General features: G+C 42.6%; 1 protein-coding gene across 13 annotated transcripts in view; it reads right to left on the bottom strand.

Annotated features, from left to right (window-relative positions):
* Nucleotides 1–18,613, bottom strand: part of epb41l2 (erythrocyte membrane protein band 4.1 like 2) — a 55,086-nt gene that overhangs the window by 32,521 nt on the left and 3,952 nt on the right. For 12 of the 13 annotated variants that reach the window (XM_037751138.1, XM_037751134.1, XM_037751133.1 and 9 more), the window contains exons 2-4: nucleotides 4,163–4,398; nucleotides 3,847–4,032; nucleotides 948–1,223 (exon numbers count right to left, since the gene is read on the bottom strand). In XM_037751138.1, the coding sequence (XP_037607066.1) occupies nucleotides 948–1,223; nucleotides 3,847–4,032; nucleotides 4,163–4,384 (684 nt within the window). In that variant the 5' untranslated portion in view covers nucleotides 4,385–4,398. Of the gene's footprint in view, nucleotides 1–947; nucleotides 1,224–3,846; nucleotides 4,033–4,162; nucleotides 4,399–7,980; nucleotides 8,217–18,613 lie in introns of those variants that run through there. The other variant, XM_037751130.1, reaches the window with a different exon arrangement.

Below are 18,613 nucleotides of genomic sequence, written 5' to 3'. Positions count from 1 at the left end.
TTTGGTCTAATTATTTATTCTCATTTCCCACTAGATTTCTAGCAAAGTAAATACCAAATAAAAAAAACTTGTGAGTTTCTCACTTACTTCTTTAGGGAGCTACTAGAGAAATAGTTTTAATCACTATTGCTAATAAACCAGCATGTGATCCGTGTATGTATCTGTATAAGAGGAGGTTTGAGTGTGTGTAGAGGGGTCTAGGGCACGTGCTTGTTAGGGAGTAGCAGATGCAGAAAACTAATCTGGTGGGACCCCCCCGTAATCTGCCAGGTTTGTGTGTGTGTGTGTGTGTGTGTGTGTGTGTGTGTGTGTGTGTGTTGTGGTCACCAGACAAGCCCCCGTAGCGTGCTCTGCTTTGCTCTGCATTTATCCCCTAAACCACGCCCCAAACTATGTGAGCGGGTGCTTCTGCCATAACTGCACTTTGAGTCAGAAAGTTAAATACCCCCACGCTCATACTCACACACACACACACACACACACACACACACACATACATACATATAGACACACACCAGATCTGATCCTATTAGCAATTACATCATTGACACACTGGCACTCACGTGTGGCCTATTTGACTAGCAAGAGAAGATAAGACGGACAATGTGTCAGACCTCTCAGTCACTAGCTAATAGAACCTTTTATGTCAGTGTCTAATCAGTCACTCATACACTGAAGCTGCCACATCAAATACAGAAATGCTGATAGTTAGAGGGACTATTTTATCTTGCACCATGACACTTTCCCCGGAAAACATGAAAGTGGAAAACTACATAGATGTTCTAAAACATTCTGTAATTCTGTACACATCAGCCATAACACATTGGTTTAATCCCATGTGATCAGAACAGAACTGACCTCTATCCACATATTTTTCTTATTCAAACAGATGTTATGGAAGTGTGCTTTAACAATTTCCAGAGTCTCAGAGTTTGTCGAAGTCTTACCTCCACCTCGCAGGTGAAGTCGGTACCGTCCAGGAGGCTCACGCGACACACCACCAGCTTCATCTTGGTCTTCCTCACCAGACGAAGAGGAGACTGGAAAATGGAGGTCTGGGTTGCTTCTTCTCCTCCACCTCCTCCTCCTACTCCCTCCTCTACACCTTCCGCCTCTCCTTCCGGCTCCTTCTTCTGCTCCTCTGCTCCCTCTCCCTCTGCTGTCACCGTGGTCTCCTCAGGTATTTTGTCAGCACTCTCCTCCACCTTCTCCTCCTTGGCAGGCTGATGGAGGAGAAAAAATTATGTCAAAGCACAGTTACACACAGGGATCCACCACTGTGGCCGTCGTGTAAAAATTACAATCTCCTTTAAAAAAAAAAAGTCTCCTAAATCTCCAAAAATCGGACTGTTTGTCCAAACTAAGTAAGAGGGAAGACTGTGTTCTCTCTATCATTCTCCTTTTGTAATTCCCCTTCCAGTCTGAATGAGATCTTACAAACTGCAGGCGTTTCTTTTGGCCGAATTACTGAAATGTTGATGTCACTGGGTGGGCCTGGGTGACTTAATGTGATCACTGGATGGAACAGTTTATGTGTGTGCATGTGCATGAGGGAGAATGACTTTGTGTGTGTGTGTGTCTCTCTCTTGGCAGAGCAGCAGTTTTAAACAGTCGGCATGTGCTGCTGTGATTTGTCAGTGTACCTTTAAATTGTTTGAGCATTGTGAACGATGCAATCTGACTATCTAACAACATCTCATCCCTGGGTTTTTTTGTTTAAAGAGGACCTATTATGTTTTTTCCCCTTCCTTTAGTCTATTATGTAGTTTTTTTGTGCATATGAAAGGTCTGCAAAGTTACAAAGTCCACTCCAAAGGGAGTTACTCTCCCCCACAAAAACACTGCTCCGGAACTGCCTGAAACGCCTTGCTTGAAGTCCTGCCTTTTCTTCCGTAACGTGATGATGTCACCAAGTAACACATCTGAATAACACCTGCTTAGCGGCTAGTTTGGCACGCTCTCAAACAAAGCTAGTAAGAGCAGAGCTGGAGCGGAGTCAGACGAGTTTGGTTTGGTTGACCAATCACAACAGAGTGGGCCAGCTGACCAATCAGAGCAGACTGGGCTTTTTTGGGAGTGTGTGGGCGGGGCAGGAGCTCAAACAGAGCATTTCAGACAGAGGGTGAAAAGACGTGCTGCTGTACAGCTGGTAGGAGAAAAATAAAGCATTTTTTAAACATTAAAGCATGTAAACATGTTCTAGTAGAAACCCAAAATAAAAGTATGCACCTGAAAATGAGCATAATAGGTCCTCTTTAATATAAAAATGAGTTACTGAAATCTGTGTGTCCACAACAATATGTGGCTGACTGACAAAGAAGGACATTAGTTTAGGGCAAAATACTTTTCACCAGCTTACTGTTGGTGGTAGTTTCATCTCTGATTGGTCTCTCTGACTTACTGTTGGTGGTAGTTTCTTCTGACTGAAATACAGTTATTAGCCTTTCTTGCCAAGAGTTAAGCAGCCGCCCACACATGATCAGCGGTAAAATCGTTCTGCGCTGGCTGTGCCATTGTTTTCCCATGGGGAGAGCGGGGGTTTTCCTTGGGGTGGCGCACCGCTCGAAATCGGCAGTTCAAATTATTTCAACTTTGCCTTTGGTTGCCGCTGACCTTTCAAAGCACAAACAATGAGAACAGCTGCAACTGTTGTTGTTGCCTAGAAACAGTGAATGGCGTTCCTTGCCCTCTTTTTAGAGAGATATTTTACCTGCTGCCTCTGCAAGGCTCTGCGCTCTACCTCGCCGTGAGTCAGGAGCAAATGTCTTATCATGTGAGGGGAGCTTTAGATGAGGAGGTCGATACTACATTCATGTTTGCTCAAGCAGCAGAGACTCCAGGAAGTGACTGCACACGGCCAAGAAATGATCCAGCACTAACTAACGCCCCTTAAAACCACACGTTGTTGTTTTGACACTTTGGGTTTTGTACGTATTAAACAAACAAGATATAACATGTAAATAAGTGAACTTTAGAGGTGCTGGTAGGTGGATTTTATTACATTTGGACAGAGACAGGCTCCCTGTTTACAATTGTTTCCAGTCTTTATGCTAAGCTAAGCTTGCCTACTGCTGGTTCTTACTTCATATCTAGAGGACATATGAGAGTAATATCAATTTTCTTAACTAACTATCGGCAAGAAAGCACATAAGGTACATTCCAAAAATATTGAACTACAGCTTTAAGGGGAGGGTTTCCTATTTATGCATCGAGTATTGTCAGCATCAGGCTGTGGATGCCTTTAGATCAGAGGTTCCCAAACCCTGATCCACGGACCAGTTCCAGTGATCAGATCATTTGCTACTTGGCCGCAAGGAACTCACATGATTTGGCATAAAAAGCTGAATAATTACATGACTTTATACACAATTAGGCAATTTTTTCTGTAATTAACTTAAATCCGGTGTAGCCGGTGTTGCGTTTTCCTCACCACTCCCTGTCATGTCCTCCAACAACAATACACTGATGTAACCAGTCTATTATCACCACCTTTTGGCATTCAGCAGTAAAATGAAATCTGTGTCAGGCCACTACTTGTCACTATCTGTATATGTTCAAATGTTAAGTAGCCACAATGAAATGAAGTTAAGTTTCTGTCTAGTTTAGTTTTCATGCTTCCACACTTTTATTTGTACCCTCTCTTTTCTTTGTTTGTCTCTCCCTGTCATTTAATAACGCATATCAAGGCTTATTTGTGTAAAGGGAGAATAAATAGAAAACAAATCACGCCTCAAACTAAACTGACATCATTTTTTGAACCTGCGTGTGAATCTGCAAAGCAGTCTAATGGGACTGTCTACTTTATCTTCCACCGTGTGTACTGATAACGCTACGTATGACCAATACCTCAGTGTCTGCGCTGGCGGTGGAATGAGTTTCTGCTTCTTTTTCCTTCACTTCCTCCGACTTTTCGTCCTCCTTCTCTTCCACTTCCTCTGCGTGACCGTTCACTTCCGGGGCAGGCCCGTCCTCTTCCTGTGTCACCTTGATAGCGGCTTCCTCTGTGGGTGGCACCTCCTTGGTCGGGGAGGTCTTCGTGGATCAGGAAGAAAAAAAGAACAGATATTAAAAACCCAACAAACATATTCATAACAGTTATGATTAGAACATAAAATGATTGCTGCATCAGCCATGACAATATAGACTATGATAAGACTTTTACCTGAGACTTCTGCTTCTTAAGCCATGTCGGCAGGTATCGGGCTATTCCTTTTCCCTCTTTTCCCTCTTTCCCCTCTTTCTCCTTCTCCTTCTCTTTCTCCTCTCCCTCAGCGCTGGTTACTTCCTGGGTTTCTTCCGCGGCCTTCTCCGATTGGTCAGGCTGAGCGGCCGACTCCTCGGCTTTCTCCTTCACCTCGGTCTCAGAGCCCGCTTCTGTCGTCATGGCGACGCGTCAACCTGCAGAGAGAGGAAGGGGAGTGATGGAAGAGCGTTAAATTTTAAAATTCATCACATAGTGACTAAATTATTCCAAAGGAGTGTTTTTATTATGAATATGATATTTTATTTAGGGGTTTTTCATTGGATATTAAAGGATTTGCCACAAAAAAAAGAAATAAAAATATATTCTGTGGTATTAATTCATTCCTTGAATAATGATAGCATTTTGTTTTGGATGCTTGTATATCACAGAGAGCTGGAAAAATCAGACTGCCCCACTGAATTTGGCACAAATATAAATCTTTCATGGCACGCAACTTGAATTTTAGTATGCAGTATCTTTTATAAATGAGCCACATGGTCACATGCTTAGCGTTCAATGTTTCCCTTTACAATGGGAGTAAAACAGAAAAACGGAGAAAACATCTCTGGAAATATAAAGTCATTAAGTCCTTTAGTCATGATGTAGTGAATATAACACCAACATTAAATATAATAGGGTTATATAAGTTATCTGATTCTGGCTCACAGCTGTTAGCACATGAGCTCATGGCTGTTTCAAACATTACTGTAGCTCTCGAAACGGAGTTGCCAAAGTCTCTTTTACACAAGTAAACAAAAACACAAGAGTTTAAAGCGTAATTATGTCACACAACGAGTTTCATCTGGGTCAACAGCTGGTTACGACGAGTCACTCACACACACGCGCAGAGTAAGAAGGGAAATTACTCAATTCTTATTAACTGAGTCATTGGTTTTACCCCACAGCTGTGGTCAACACACACACACACACTCTTCAACCCAAATATCTTTGGCAGCGCTGTCCACACACACCCCATCACGGCAACAGACATAGTTATTCAGCATGACATTAATTTGTTGATTACACTAGATGACCGTGACATCGGTCTCGAGGGGACGTTGACGTCAGAATATGCAAACCTGTCTACTGAGGCTGTCTACCTACATACACAGTCTGCTTTGGCCTGGTCTGCGCCTGGAGTGTTTCTACACGAGCAGCTTCAGGCTGAGGGTTAAGCGTGATTCATACACTATTAAGTCATTGTCATCCACCGTCCTTTCAATTGTTCTGAATCTTTCGCAGCCTATTTTTCCTCACTCTATGTCTCCCTCTAATTCTATTATTCATTATTGTCTGCGTTTTACTTTTCCTGACCGTCTTACCAGTCTCTCTGACTTTCTCTTTTCTGCCACCTTCAATAAGTGAGGACACACACACACACACACACACACATAGTGCAGCAGTGGTGTGTAGGGAGGGGGCGGGGGTAAAAATAGAACAGGTCTCCTTACGCATGATCGGCTAATGAGGCAGGGAGAGGGAGGAGGGGAGATGGAGAGAGAGAGAGAGGTGAGTATGTAGGTGTGCGCAAATGTCAGAGAGGCAATATAACGCTGTGTGCGCTTGTGCAGATAAGGAAGAAACTACAACAACCGACTTATATGTTATCAAGAGGGAATCCCAGTGACATAACGCAACAAACAGCACTCGGCCCCGAGCCCTATGGTTCCTATTAAAAGACGTAAATCTTTAAATCAGGTCACAAATGCCCTTTTCAGCCAGTGTGGCTGTAGAGATGGCGATATCGGTCAGATGATCCAGCCAATTAGACTGTTGTCAGGCTATTAATTAGGCGTTATCAGTCGCTATAAGCCCCATAGATGTGGGTCAATAGGGGCCTACTACACCCGCTAGTAGGTTTTATCATCTATTCACACGGTGGAACAGCGAAAGAATTGGCAGGGTGTTGCGATACCTTTCTAGTATCGGTATGCCGTTGATGCACGTGGTCTCTCTGACCAAAGTCTAGCTGCGTACAGTGCAGGCATGGTGAACACTGTTACACAGGCTTTTAAATGGGCAAGAATTTGGGAAATGTTTGAATGCAGGCTGCCATCTGTGCAGGGGATCCAAATACATATTTAATCAACTCGAGCATATTTTTGTCCCTGCTTGCGTATGAGACGATGGCTTTGGTTCGTGCCCAGTTTGCTCCTTCATTCTTCCAGTAGACGTAGAGTCATCAGAACAGGTCTGTTACTACCTACGTACTGCACTCCTCTGAGGCTCTGGGTGCTTTTTTCATTATGCTAACTTATGCTTCCTCGCGTCCTCTCTCTCCTCCTGTGACCCAGAAATCGTTCCCCCTTTTGCTTCAGCCATCACAGAGGATCCTCCAATGCCTTAAATGCACCTCGAGGACACGAGGAGGCCTCTGGAGGAGCTCAGAGTGAGGAAACACAGGTGTATCCTTACGCGGAGTCACATCTTCGCTGGGAGGAGCAAAGACGCGAGAAGAAGACATGTTGGCATAATAAAAAGCACCCACCGTGTTTCTCAATGAACTCGCTAGCAGTGCATCTAAGCGTGTGTGTTTGTGTTGAGTTGGCAGCTTTTTACGAGATGTCCGTCACGGCCTCTTAGGCCTGCTTTAAACCGGCCCCTCTCTCTCTACACCGGGAGCCTTGTTCTTCCTCTCTCACAGCTTTCTAACTCACCCTCTCCTCTCACTCTCCATCTCTTTTTTTCTATCTTCTACTCTCCAGCCCGGGGTGCCTCTTTCTTTCTTTCTCTTTTTCACTAAATCTCTGCACTCGTCTCTCTCAATCCCTTTCTTCCGGTCCCCCTTTCAATCGTCCACTCGCATTATCTCCCCCTAAACCCCCCTCCTCTGCCGCTCCTCTTCCCACAGTCCATATAAACAATAGCAGTGACATTATTACAGCCTCTCTTCATATACACACACACACACATACACACACATACACACTGAATTGTTTATGGCAGCAAAACCATCTGCATAGCATAATGTAAGTCAGTGTTAGGGGGCTGGCAGTCATCACAGTACAGTATTCATGTATGTGACAGCAGTCTCATGTGAATGGGAAACATGCTGTCAGCAGAGCTGCGTCATAAACTCATCTCCTGTGTGAAAGGGCTTGAACTATTGTCCGATGTTACGCGCTTTCTTGCTTCATCAAGAAGTGTTTCTTCATTTGTCTAAAAGGCAACACGAGTGTTATCTGACAATTTCACAGTCAATCAGGAGCGTTCAAGTAACCCGGTTGTCCAAATAGGCCAGAAAAAAGCCTGCAGATTCATGTTAAACACAGCTAGTCCTGCCAGTTGAATCAGACTTCTGTGTTTGTGTACATGCTCTCTCTGATTAAAACGCTGATCTTTCCCTCCATCCGTTTCTCTCAACTCATTACCTCATGTTATCATTATCTATAAGCCTACATATTTGCTGGCTACTTGCTCTTGAAAGCAGCTTATCGCTATTTATTTTAGTTTTGGTTAGTAATCTTATTATTTGTTTAACTCAAATCAGATTATGATGTTTTCTTGACACAAATTCCACCTGCTTTTAAGTATTCGATGAACAGCTGTTGCACATGACTGTCACAGCGAAGATGAAAAATTAGCTTATACGGGGACATTTGACCTTTCCCACAGTAAACAGCGACTTCATGCTTTACTGCTATAACACACAAGATCCAGCCTTGAACACCTACTACTATTTTTGAATGGTTGAATGAATGGTTAAATGAACTGATGGACACAACTAATGGCCTTACCTATCGTTGCTTCTGTTGCTCCCTCTTTTCCCCTGTAACTTCCTTTTGTCTCTTCTCTTTACTTCCTCTCACCTCCTGTTTCCCTTCTATTTGTTCTCACTTTCTCTTGCTCTTTTTCTCTCCTTTTTTCCTTCACTTCCCACGTCTTAGCAAACGCCTGCCCTACAAACCGTCATTGCCACTTTCTCTCTTCCATCCTCTCTCGCCTCTCCCTCGGAGCTCTGCTTCCCTCGGGACTGTCGCTCGGAGAAACAAGGGCAGAAAACGAGAGGGTGGGGGGAGAGATGGCGAAGGGAGAGCGCTGGAGGAAGAGAGGTGAAAGATGGATGGATGAAGGAGAAAGGAGTGTGAGAGAGAGACCACACCTACTGTGCCAGATTACTAATGGATACTAGCATTGACAATCCACAATCCCTCAGGGAATCTCCACAACACTGAGCCATTACCTCACGCTCTTGGCCTGCCATATTTTGCAATTACATTTTTTCTAAGGAAAGAAAACATTACTAAATAAATAATCAATTAAACACAGACCTCTCAGACAATAACAACAGGGAGAGAAGATGTTTCTATTTGGGCTAAAAATCCCTGTGGTGAGAGTAGCGCTGACTTTTACTGACCATGTCCTCATTTCCACATTTTTACCCCTCACACTGTCACAAACACTAAAGCTCTCTCCCGCTTACAACTTTATTACTATCTGTCTGACTTTTAGGGGTTGTCGTCATAGCAACAACAACTTCCTGACCTGGCCTGTGGCCGAGAGATAACATTTTATGGAGGGACAGACACGGGAGTGAGTGCAAAAGTCAAGGAATGGAGAGAAAAAGACAGAGTCCACTCAAAGGATTTACTGGTTTTCACATTTGTTGCTATCAGATAAAGCAGATAAGAACAACTCTTAAAAGTCGAATAAAAACCGCCCACCTCGCTCTAAGGGGCAGAACGGGGGCAGAGAGGGGAGGAACTGGTTTCCACGGCAACGGCATTCATGGACTACAACAATAAATCCCCATGGAGACAAGAGATTACCGCAGCAAAAATACAGATTAGTGGACGAGCGTAGAAGTGACAATAGAGATTATTACCGCGCCTAAACCCATTTCAGACCACATCAGATTTACAGCAGATATTACAGGCTGGTGGACCTACAGGAAGTGCAGCCGTTACTTTGCCCTCGCTCGTAGTTTCATCCTTGCTGATGCACCACACCCACTAGAAAGAGCTGCTTGGCTTACAGCAGGGCTAGAAATGACACTTGCGATACCTGTATCTATCCGCTCTATGTCCTTTTCTGTCAAACCAGACGCTGCGTTAGCTGCATCTAGTAGCAGTTAACATGCTCCATGTTGTGTTTAGTTATTTCATGTTCACTGTGAATTTCAAAACACCCAACAACCATCAATCCATACGTCAATCATCCCTCCAACCCATTTCACAAAGTACCAGAGGGGGCAATTGATCTATTCACAAAGCCAAAGGGCAGAGAACAGCAAAAACATCCTATTTGTTTAGATCATGGCCAGATGTAATTCCCAACCTCAGTCCCATCTATAAAGCTCTGATTGGTTCGTTTTCCAAATGAGAAAACAGCCATTCATTCAACACAAACTAGGGTTGCACCGATACCGATAACGGATTGGATATCGGGCCGATACTGACTCAAATAACTGGATCGGGTACCGGTAACAATGGTGCCGATCTATTAAATTCAATTCTATGTGTATATACTATATACATTATATACTGTAATTTTAATTTCTGTTTTAGTTTTGACCAATTTGTTGCTGATTAAAAAGGTTTACACTTGAATTGTAATTCCTGTTAATTTTGAGGATTTTTTTTTACCAAGTTGTTGGTGTACAATTTATTATTTTAATAATAAATACTAACTAAATAAATGTATATTTGTGTATTTATTGGTCACATTTTGTTTTACAAAGTTAGGAAAGCAGTGTTTAAGTCAAGCCTGATGTTGCCTTACACATAAAAGCATGATCCCAGTCACTTCCACACAGTGAGGCATACAGCTTATTAATTAAGCACTGGTATCAGATCGGTACTCAGTATCGGCTGATACCCGAAGCCCAGGTATCGGTATCTGAATCGGGACAAAAAAAGTCAGATCGTTGCATCCCTAACACAAACCTCTTAAATCACTTGATAAAATTTGAGATGTGGGCAGTGATTCAGACGTCTGGAACCAGCTAACAAGCCTTGTGTGTGAAAGTAGTAACAGGTGTTTTACAAATCTTTTCAAGGAATGTGTGTGTGTACACACGTGAGCGTGGGGTGATGTGCAGACCAGGCGAATTAGTAGAGGGTGTAACAATCCATCAATCTGGATCAATATATGATAAACGATCCAATATCCTCGATGCAAAGTGAAAAAATGTATACATATCATCTTTAAGATACGCCTTTATTTTGAAATTCCCAAGGCCCGTCTGTGTCACTATTTCCATTCAAGCGCAGCTCCTTCCTACAGAGCTCACTAATAAAATAGTCAAATCCTATTTTAGTTGCTTTTTGTGAGCTGATATGAATGTAACTGTTGTGATATGATATTATGATGATATGATTGTAATAAACAGGCATATGATATCGTCTCATATTGATCACAGGCCCCTGAATTGAATCAAGCTGCATTGCTTGCCATCAGTGTGATATCATTAATTGCTGGTCATTTGTGTCACTCCACGGTTCATCAGATCGAATAGTGCTGAGTGTTAAACAGTTATAATGGAGCTACAAAGGTTTGTTTCTGACAGCTGGTGCACACTGAGCCCAATGGCGCACAATAAACTAGCCTAAGCATTGGAAATCGATTGGCCATCATTCAGCTGAGACTAATGAATTAAAAATCCAATCCAGCAGATCGCACTGGGACATCCCAAATGTCGAACGCTGACGCAACAAGCTCACAGCTTTTTCAAACTATTCCACCGACTACGCTCCAACAGCTGACAGTCACTGAGCCCCAGTTTTGGTTTTGAAAAAAAACACACGCATGCGGGCAGAGTGCAGAATCCTAATCTGTGCTGTGCTCTTGTACGATCTGTCCATCTGTCACGCAATGGCACACACACACACACACAGATATAGCAAAGCAAACACACATAAACACATGTAAACACTCAGAGAATCAGTAATAAACACACTGGCTCTGGGATTGTGCTGTCAATCACACGTAGACACACACACACGCATGCGCACATTCACACACTGACACACATAGACTGCTGGTGTGAAAATTTTGAACATGCCTGTCCCTTTACACTGCACTCTGACCCTCAAACTGAGGATTACACAAAGGATAATCCCTGTGTATGTTTGTGTCTCTGTCTGTCTGCCTGTCTGTCTGTCTGTCTATCCATTCATCCCCTCATCTTCCTCTACGTCTCTGTCTGTCTGTCTCTCCCGGCTACACCTGATGTCAACACGTCACCGCCCTTAAAGAACACATGTGCTGACACTCCCTCTGTGCTGCCTTCAGTTTGGGCTTATCTTAAATGAATGGTCAGCTCACAAGGTATGCTTAAATGACCAATGCTATGTTATTACAGTTGATAGCGTATTATTACAGTCAGCTCGTAACTGCTATTGTCTGCAGTCAAAATTACATCATGACAGTAAAACCATTGAGTTTTACTCTGCAACAAAACACCAGGATGCTCTATTCAACTCTATACGCTACTAGAATTAATATTCATCACTTTATAAAACTGGTCCTGCCTCATTCATCTGTATTAGCATGTCTGTTAATGGTAATGTATGTATGCTATGTTTTACTATTACAACATATCACCATTTTACTTAGCATTTTAGCCACTTTGCCAATGTTCTTATTGCAAAGTAGAGAGTTGGCCACCTCCAGGTATGAAAAGTGAAGCCAATGCAGAAGTGCCTTAAACGTGCATTATTTCTAATAGCCAGCAGGGGGCGACTCCTCTGGTTGCAAAAAGAAGTCTGATTGTATAGAAGTCTATGAGAAAATGAGCCTACTTCTCACTTGATTTATTACCTCGGAAAAACATTATAAACATGATTTTGTGATCTCAATCCCTAGTTTCAAGCCTTCATCAATACAGTATGATGTTCATTTAGTAAATTATGGTCCCATTTAGAGTCAAATAGACCATAAAGCAGAGTATGATTTAGGGCGTGGCTACCTTGTGATTGACAGGTCGCTACCACGGCGTTGTTCGGTCTTGGTGTTGTCTGTGTTTTCGGCTTACAACTTTAATCCTTTCACAGTGTCTTTTCAGTTCATGGAAGTTAATATTAACATTTTAGTCACCTAAAAATTGATTTTTCAGCGTTCGTTGTACTTAGCTCCACCCTCTCGTGTCACTTCTGGTTGCAAAAAACCAAGATGGTGACGGCCAGAATGCCGAACTTGAGGATTCAAAACGGCAGTCCACAAACCAATGGGTGACGTCACGGTGACTACATTCACTTCTTATGTACAGCCTACGGTAAAGACAATATTCCAACAATTTCATTTTGCATTATTGGTAAGAAATATGAAAGGCATTTGTAGGAATTGTGGGATGGTGAAAATGACTAACATTAAACAAAATCAAAATATATTTTATGAACTTCTGGCATTGTAAGTCTCTCTCTCTCTTTCTGTGTGTGTGCATGTGTGAGAATAATGGGTTAGCTCATAACTACTATTGTTAGCTGCTAAACTCCCCTATTCAGCGATTAAAGCAGTCAGGCGCAAGTGCCCTGTCTGTGTGAACGTGTGAGTGTGCATGAATCATGTGAGTGTGTGTGTGTGTGTGTGTGTGTGTGAGAGAGAGAGCGACAAAGACCGAAAGTATGGGTGGGTCACACGAGTGCACATGAGAGGAGATACAGTTTACAGTGTGTGTGTGTGTGTGTGTGTGTGTGTGTGTGTGTGTGTGTGTGTGTGTGTGTGTGTGTGTGTGTGTGTGTGCATGTGTGAGAGAGAGGAAGTGAAAAAGAGGAGAAAGAAAGAAAGCAGGCGTTAGCTGGGAGGAGAGTAAAAAGAAAGACAGCGAAACTGCGTGGTGAAAGCGCACAGCTCGACATGTTCTCTACCGAGCAGGCAGTGGGTGTGGTGTTACTATGGCAACATGTATCCCATAGAGGGTGGTGACAACAGGTGCCTCGGCAAAACAAATGACTTCATGGGCATCAAGGCTCATTATCACAGCTAGTAGGCGAGTTGATGCACATGAAAGGAATAACATCCTCTGGCCTTGATGGATTGAGAGCTGTCAAATCTGTCAAAACGTGGTGTTTTTCTTTTGTAAGAGCACACTGGATACTTTAATCATGACACGATAATCACCATTATCCAGCCTCATAAACAATAAACAAGGAGTTTAATCATCTAGTAATAAGATGAGATGCACCAGGATCCGTTTGATTCAGCTCTGCGGGTGATTGATTGATCGTAATCACATCTTAACATTTGCTTCACAGCGATATTTTGCAAGAGACAACCTACAAGGCTGTGTGACCATGCATCTATAGCTGCACCAGTTAATGTGATGCAAACTGTAGCAAGCTTGGTCAGGAGCACTTGTTCTGCAAAAATGCAACAGTGAGAATGTAAAGCACTCCCACGCACCAACTCACAGCTGCCTGAAATTCATTTTTCTAACTACTAACCTTAACCCCTAACTCTAAAATTCTCCTTGTGAACGCCATAAGACGTCACACGTCATTATGTGAAATATGTCGCAGCAACCGGCTCTTCTCAATAGGTCAACGACATGACCACACAGATTATTTAGGGCGCCTAGTATCAGCTAATCCCCAGACCGGTGACCTCTGACCCCCTAACCAGGAAACAGGAAGTGTGGCAAAAGGGGGCAACTTCTACCCCGTCTCCTGTTTCACGCTCAATGTTACTCTCCATCTTTATCTTCAATTCTCATTTTTAGCCACACTGTCTCTCTTTGTCTCTCTCATTAGGAACCGGTCAACATTAAAAAACAGGAAGTGGCCAAGTGCAAAACATCCGTAGAATCATGTGTTTGTATCTCTCTCTCTGAACATTTGGACACACACAGAGAGACAACCTCTGCTAGATAGTGATTCTCATAGTTTCGACCTGTGGGAAACACTGTCCATTGACCCTGCTTTCTGCCTCTCTCCTCACATACAAACACAGTTCACTGAGCTCTTTACACTCTTTCCAAGATGTTTTACAAACTTCAGAGCTTCACTAATGAGAACTGGTCTGCACTCCCTCTCAACCCTCTTGCCCCCAAGACACTCCTCTCCTCTCACTTCCGTTTCCTCCCCTCATCCCTTCCTCTTTATCTCTCTGCCCTGGTGTCCCACCTCCTCTGTGCTCCTCACTTCCCTGAGTTTTGTGACAGCCAGAATGAATGGACAAATGAATCCATCGGTCTCATAGATTTTGATGGAAAAAACCTGATTGACATTTCTAAGAAAAACTGACTTTGTTGATCACATAGAAGAAATAAGCTTTCTTCTTGGAATTCTGATCTTGTGTCAAGGACTTGCCGGCGCCACACTACAAAGGATGTTGAGATCAGATATCAGTATTTATAGCACAATATTATCCATTATCCTGCTGATATAAACCTCAGTGCCAACATCTCCTCCTCCTGTTGCTCGCTAAGATGTGGCCTTTAAAAGATGAAGGCTGTGTGCTCCATCCTGCCATGCTCTGTTCAGCCTCTCTCTGTGAGAATGTGACCCTCCTCTGCTGATTAATCTGTTTTTAACTATGTCTGGCCCCCCGCCAAAGCCACAGGCCCACGCTCGCTCTCTGTGGTTTTTATTCTATCGCTTCTTTCAGAGCTGGACACTTGCTGGGAAAGGCAGTTTGCCCTCTCTTTATCCCTCTCTGATGTAAAATGTTACCATTATTCTCCTCTAATAGACCCTCTTGTTTAATAGAAAAGAATATGACTCTACTAATCTCCACAAACATACAATCAAACTCTATTCTATTTAACTCTATTAGGCTTGTTGGTTCAACGCAATAAAGATAGCATCGATACTTAAAGGGCGGGTCCAGCCGCGTTTTGTTCCGGTTTTTTTCAAAGGTAAACGCCCACTCAGCCATTGCAAAAAGTAGTAACAAAGTAAGCTAATCGAAACTAATCAGTAAAGTTAATAATGTGAACACTAGCTGAGTCAAAGTTAGCTGTGCTTGGAAGTAACTGAAATGGTTAGTTCGAATTTTTGAAGTGGGATTATATGTCTACTCCCGCGTTCTGCAAGGTCAAATTACTGCTTTTGTGAATGTAGTCTGGTGGCTTTGAAGACAGCGATATAACGGCTTCCGTTCACCGTCGGACAACGACTGTCTGATGACGAGGTAAAGTGGCTGTGGACGGGAGCAGCAGAAAAACTTATTTTAGCCACCTAAAATAAAAAAATCAATATCAGTTTAAGTTGTACGCTATATTTAGAATGTTTTCTCCGCTTTACCTTGCCATCAGACAGACCTTTCCGATGGGGAACTGATGCCGTTATATCACTATCTTCAAAGTTACCAGACCAGGCTCCATTCATAAAAAACAGTAATTTTTACCTCGCTGAACACGGGAGTTGCTGGTCTACCGCTGCATCGGCCAGGTAGTTTGATTGTGTTATTGTGTGACTTTCTGATCCGAACTAACGTGGCATCCACGGCAGTACATTCTTTAGCTTCCATGCCGGTACTCCTGTCTGCTTCACCGAACTGGGAGCATGCCGTACTGTATGTGATTTTAATACACTGACTATAAGAATGTATATACTGTACATGTGGCAGCATCATCATGCAGAAACATACGTCAGGTCACGTGGGTTTTCGAATGGCTTAGGAAAACAGCATTTTGACGCAAAAGCACACATACGTTGACCAAAGTTTTAATGTTCAGATTTGAATACATAAGGAACACTACTGGGAAGACCCACCCTTTAACTTAAAGGCTGCTACTATAACAGTTTTTTACTATTACTACTACTGTAGTTTTCAAATTTACATTTTTGGGCATTTAGCGGACCCTCTAACCCGGAATAACTACCCTACCTCCCTCTCCCTTTTTGTCCCTTCCATCACACACACACACACACACATACACATCCTCTACATCTCCATCCCCCCTTTTACTCTCCCCACCTCACCCCTCAACCCTCTCACCCGCCCTCCTCCCCTCACTGTCTCTGTGGCGGTAATAAGCTGAACATTGCATTACAGTTTCCATTCATCCGTGCCTCTCTGATCTTCTCTGCGTGAATGCGAGTCCTGCGGCGCCCGCTGGGCCAAGCAGCTCTGAAAAGCTGGAGGCTAACACCCGCCAGTCACGGCTGACTGCTACGCTGTACAATATGTCCACCTTTAGTAATTGTTGTGAATGAGCCAATGTCACTGCAATCACGGAGGAGATTAATGCTTTACATTGTGAGTTGGACTCAGAGTATTAAACCACCTTAATAGACTGGAAGATGGAGAGAAGATGCACACTGTAACCAAATGGAAACACGTGTGACAGTTTAAAGAAGAATTAAGTTTTCTCTGTATGTGCTTCTTTTCTAAAAACGCAGGCAGTAATCCGATGTGGGACAGTAGGGCTATCTGTGTGTGCCTGAGTTGATGTGACGTGTTTTGCTCCTGTTGAACCGACAGGGTCAGGGTGAAAACACACACACTCAGGGATGTTCCCATAGCCTTTCCGAATGGTTAAGCAATATCTCTCACTCTCCCCGTCGCTCTCACTCAGCCTCTCTTTCTCCTCTTGCGTCCGACTCTTACTCACTTCCTCTCTGCTTTGTATCTGTATTCCCTTCTTTCTCCTCCACCTCTAGTTTCCTATTTTTGTCGCCCTGTGTCTCTCCAACTTGCCTTTTCTACCCCTCAGAGAGAGAGAGAGGGAGAAAAGTACAAATCGAATGCATTTGTAGGGTTTTCCTTAAACTAATGCAGCACACAACACATCGAAAACTGATAAGAAGTTATAAAATATGAAAGATGTAAATAAAAGAAGCACGATTTAGTTTTGCTGTCCCATTAAGACAGTGACAAATTAGTCTTCTTTATCACAGTGTAAGCAAGACACCTACAGAAGACCATTCTTCATTATTAATACACCCATTTTCAGCTTTTAAGTATTACTGGTATGGCAACTATTTTGTTTGTTTTTATAAATTCTGATATCAATCTCTAGAGCTCTGAGGCCCCAACCAAGCCACTGAAGAGAAAATGCATTAAAAAACATAATTTCACAAAATACAAAGATCCCCAAATGACTGGAAACGCATGTTTTTTTTTGTCCAACGACGGCAATATTGAGAGGAAAAAACAGAAATCATGCACTCATTCTGGTTCAACCCAGAGTTAGTTCCAGCTACCTTTAATGAGCAGATTCTCCCACCACAACATCCAATTAAGGCTTCTCATTAGTGGGTCTGACAGAGACGCCACTGTTCTGCACATCCTGAGAGTCTGAGAGTGAACATGGCACTGATGATTATAGATTAACTGTACACACAGAGACAGACAAACTCAGTGACAGACAAACTCAGTGACAGACAACGACGTGTTCATACTTCCTCTGTTTCACTGCTGGATATCCCTCATAGCTTACCAAACCAATCTTGCTTCATGCTTACAATATATTGAGTAGAAAATGTTCCAATGCATATGTTAGTTTATTCTATGTAGCTGTATATCATGAAAGCTTTAACCTATATTGAGGTGGGTCTTCTTGCACTTGACTGCAAGTGCACTCACATGTTCTGCTGTGCTAAATAACCTGAACACCTGTAACACAATACAATAGCACACGCACAATAGCACTGCAGAAAATAATACCTCTGTGAAGCATGTGATGTTCAACTGCTGTTAAGACTTTGCAGGTGTATTATATTAACACTATTGTTATGTTTCCTTACTTTGTGCTGTTGTTGTACTGGATTTGGATTATTTGTCTCCACTATCAAACTGATCAGTGGGGACACATTGGTAACAGGACTGCACGATTTTGCAAAAAATATCTCATTGCGACTATTTTGACTGATCATTTTTACATCATTATTCTCATTTTCGTTGAAAAACATATTAAAATGATTATGGTGGGATTTTTTTGCGGGAATGTTTATCAAACAAAGATGTTTACTTATATGATGTGTAGGCCAGGACATCTCCGCAGCATGATGATATTTAACATTAAATTGTATTTTGACACACACATTTTGCCTTTAACAAATATTGTGATTTGAAAATTGCAGTTGGCCATATTGCGATTTGATAAAATTTCGATTCAATGAGCAGCCCTAATTTGTGACGCCAAAAGAATATATGGATAGAAATAAAATTAGAAAGTCTGTTTGATTATGTCAGACAATTTAAAGAGAATGAAACAGAAGTCTCCATAAAATGATTGGGTGGGTGTAGACTCATTCTCTCGTTAATGTACTGTGGATGGTTGGCTGTCTGGCTGGCTGGATGGATGATGGCTCCGTTATGTAACTTGTTTAATTCCCCGGGGTTTCCACTCGGCTCTCAAAGAGGTTTAGGTGGTACTGGGTTTGTGCAGAAAGATTATTATCTTGTCTCCATATTCAAACCAACATAGAGAAGGGGGTTTACATGGAAAACAAAGATCATATCTATGTAAAATCATCTGTAGTC

This window comes from Sebastes umbrosus, chromosome 18, assembly GCF_015220745.1.
Source record: "Sebastes umbrosus isolate fSebUmb1 chromosome 18, fSebUmb1.pri, whole genome shotgun sequence".
NCBI classification, from domain to species: Eukaryota; Metazoa; Chordata; class Actinopteri; order Perciformes; family Sebastidae; genus Sebastes; species Sebastes umbrosus.
Note: the sequence above shows the minus strand (reverse complement) of the source record. Positions and strands in the feature narration are given on the sequence as shown.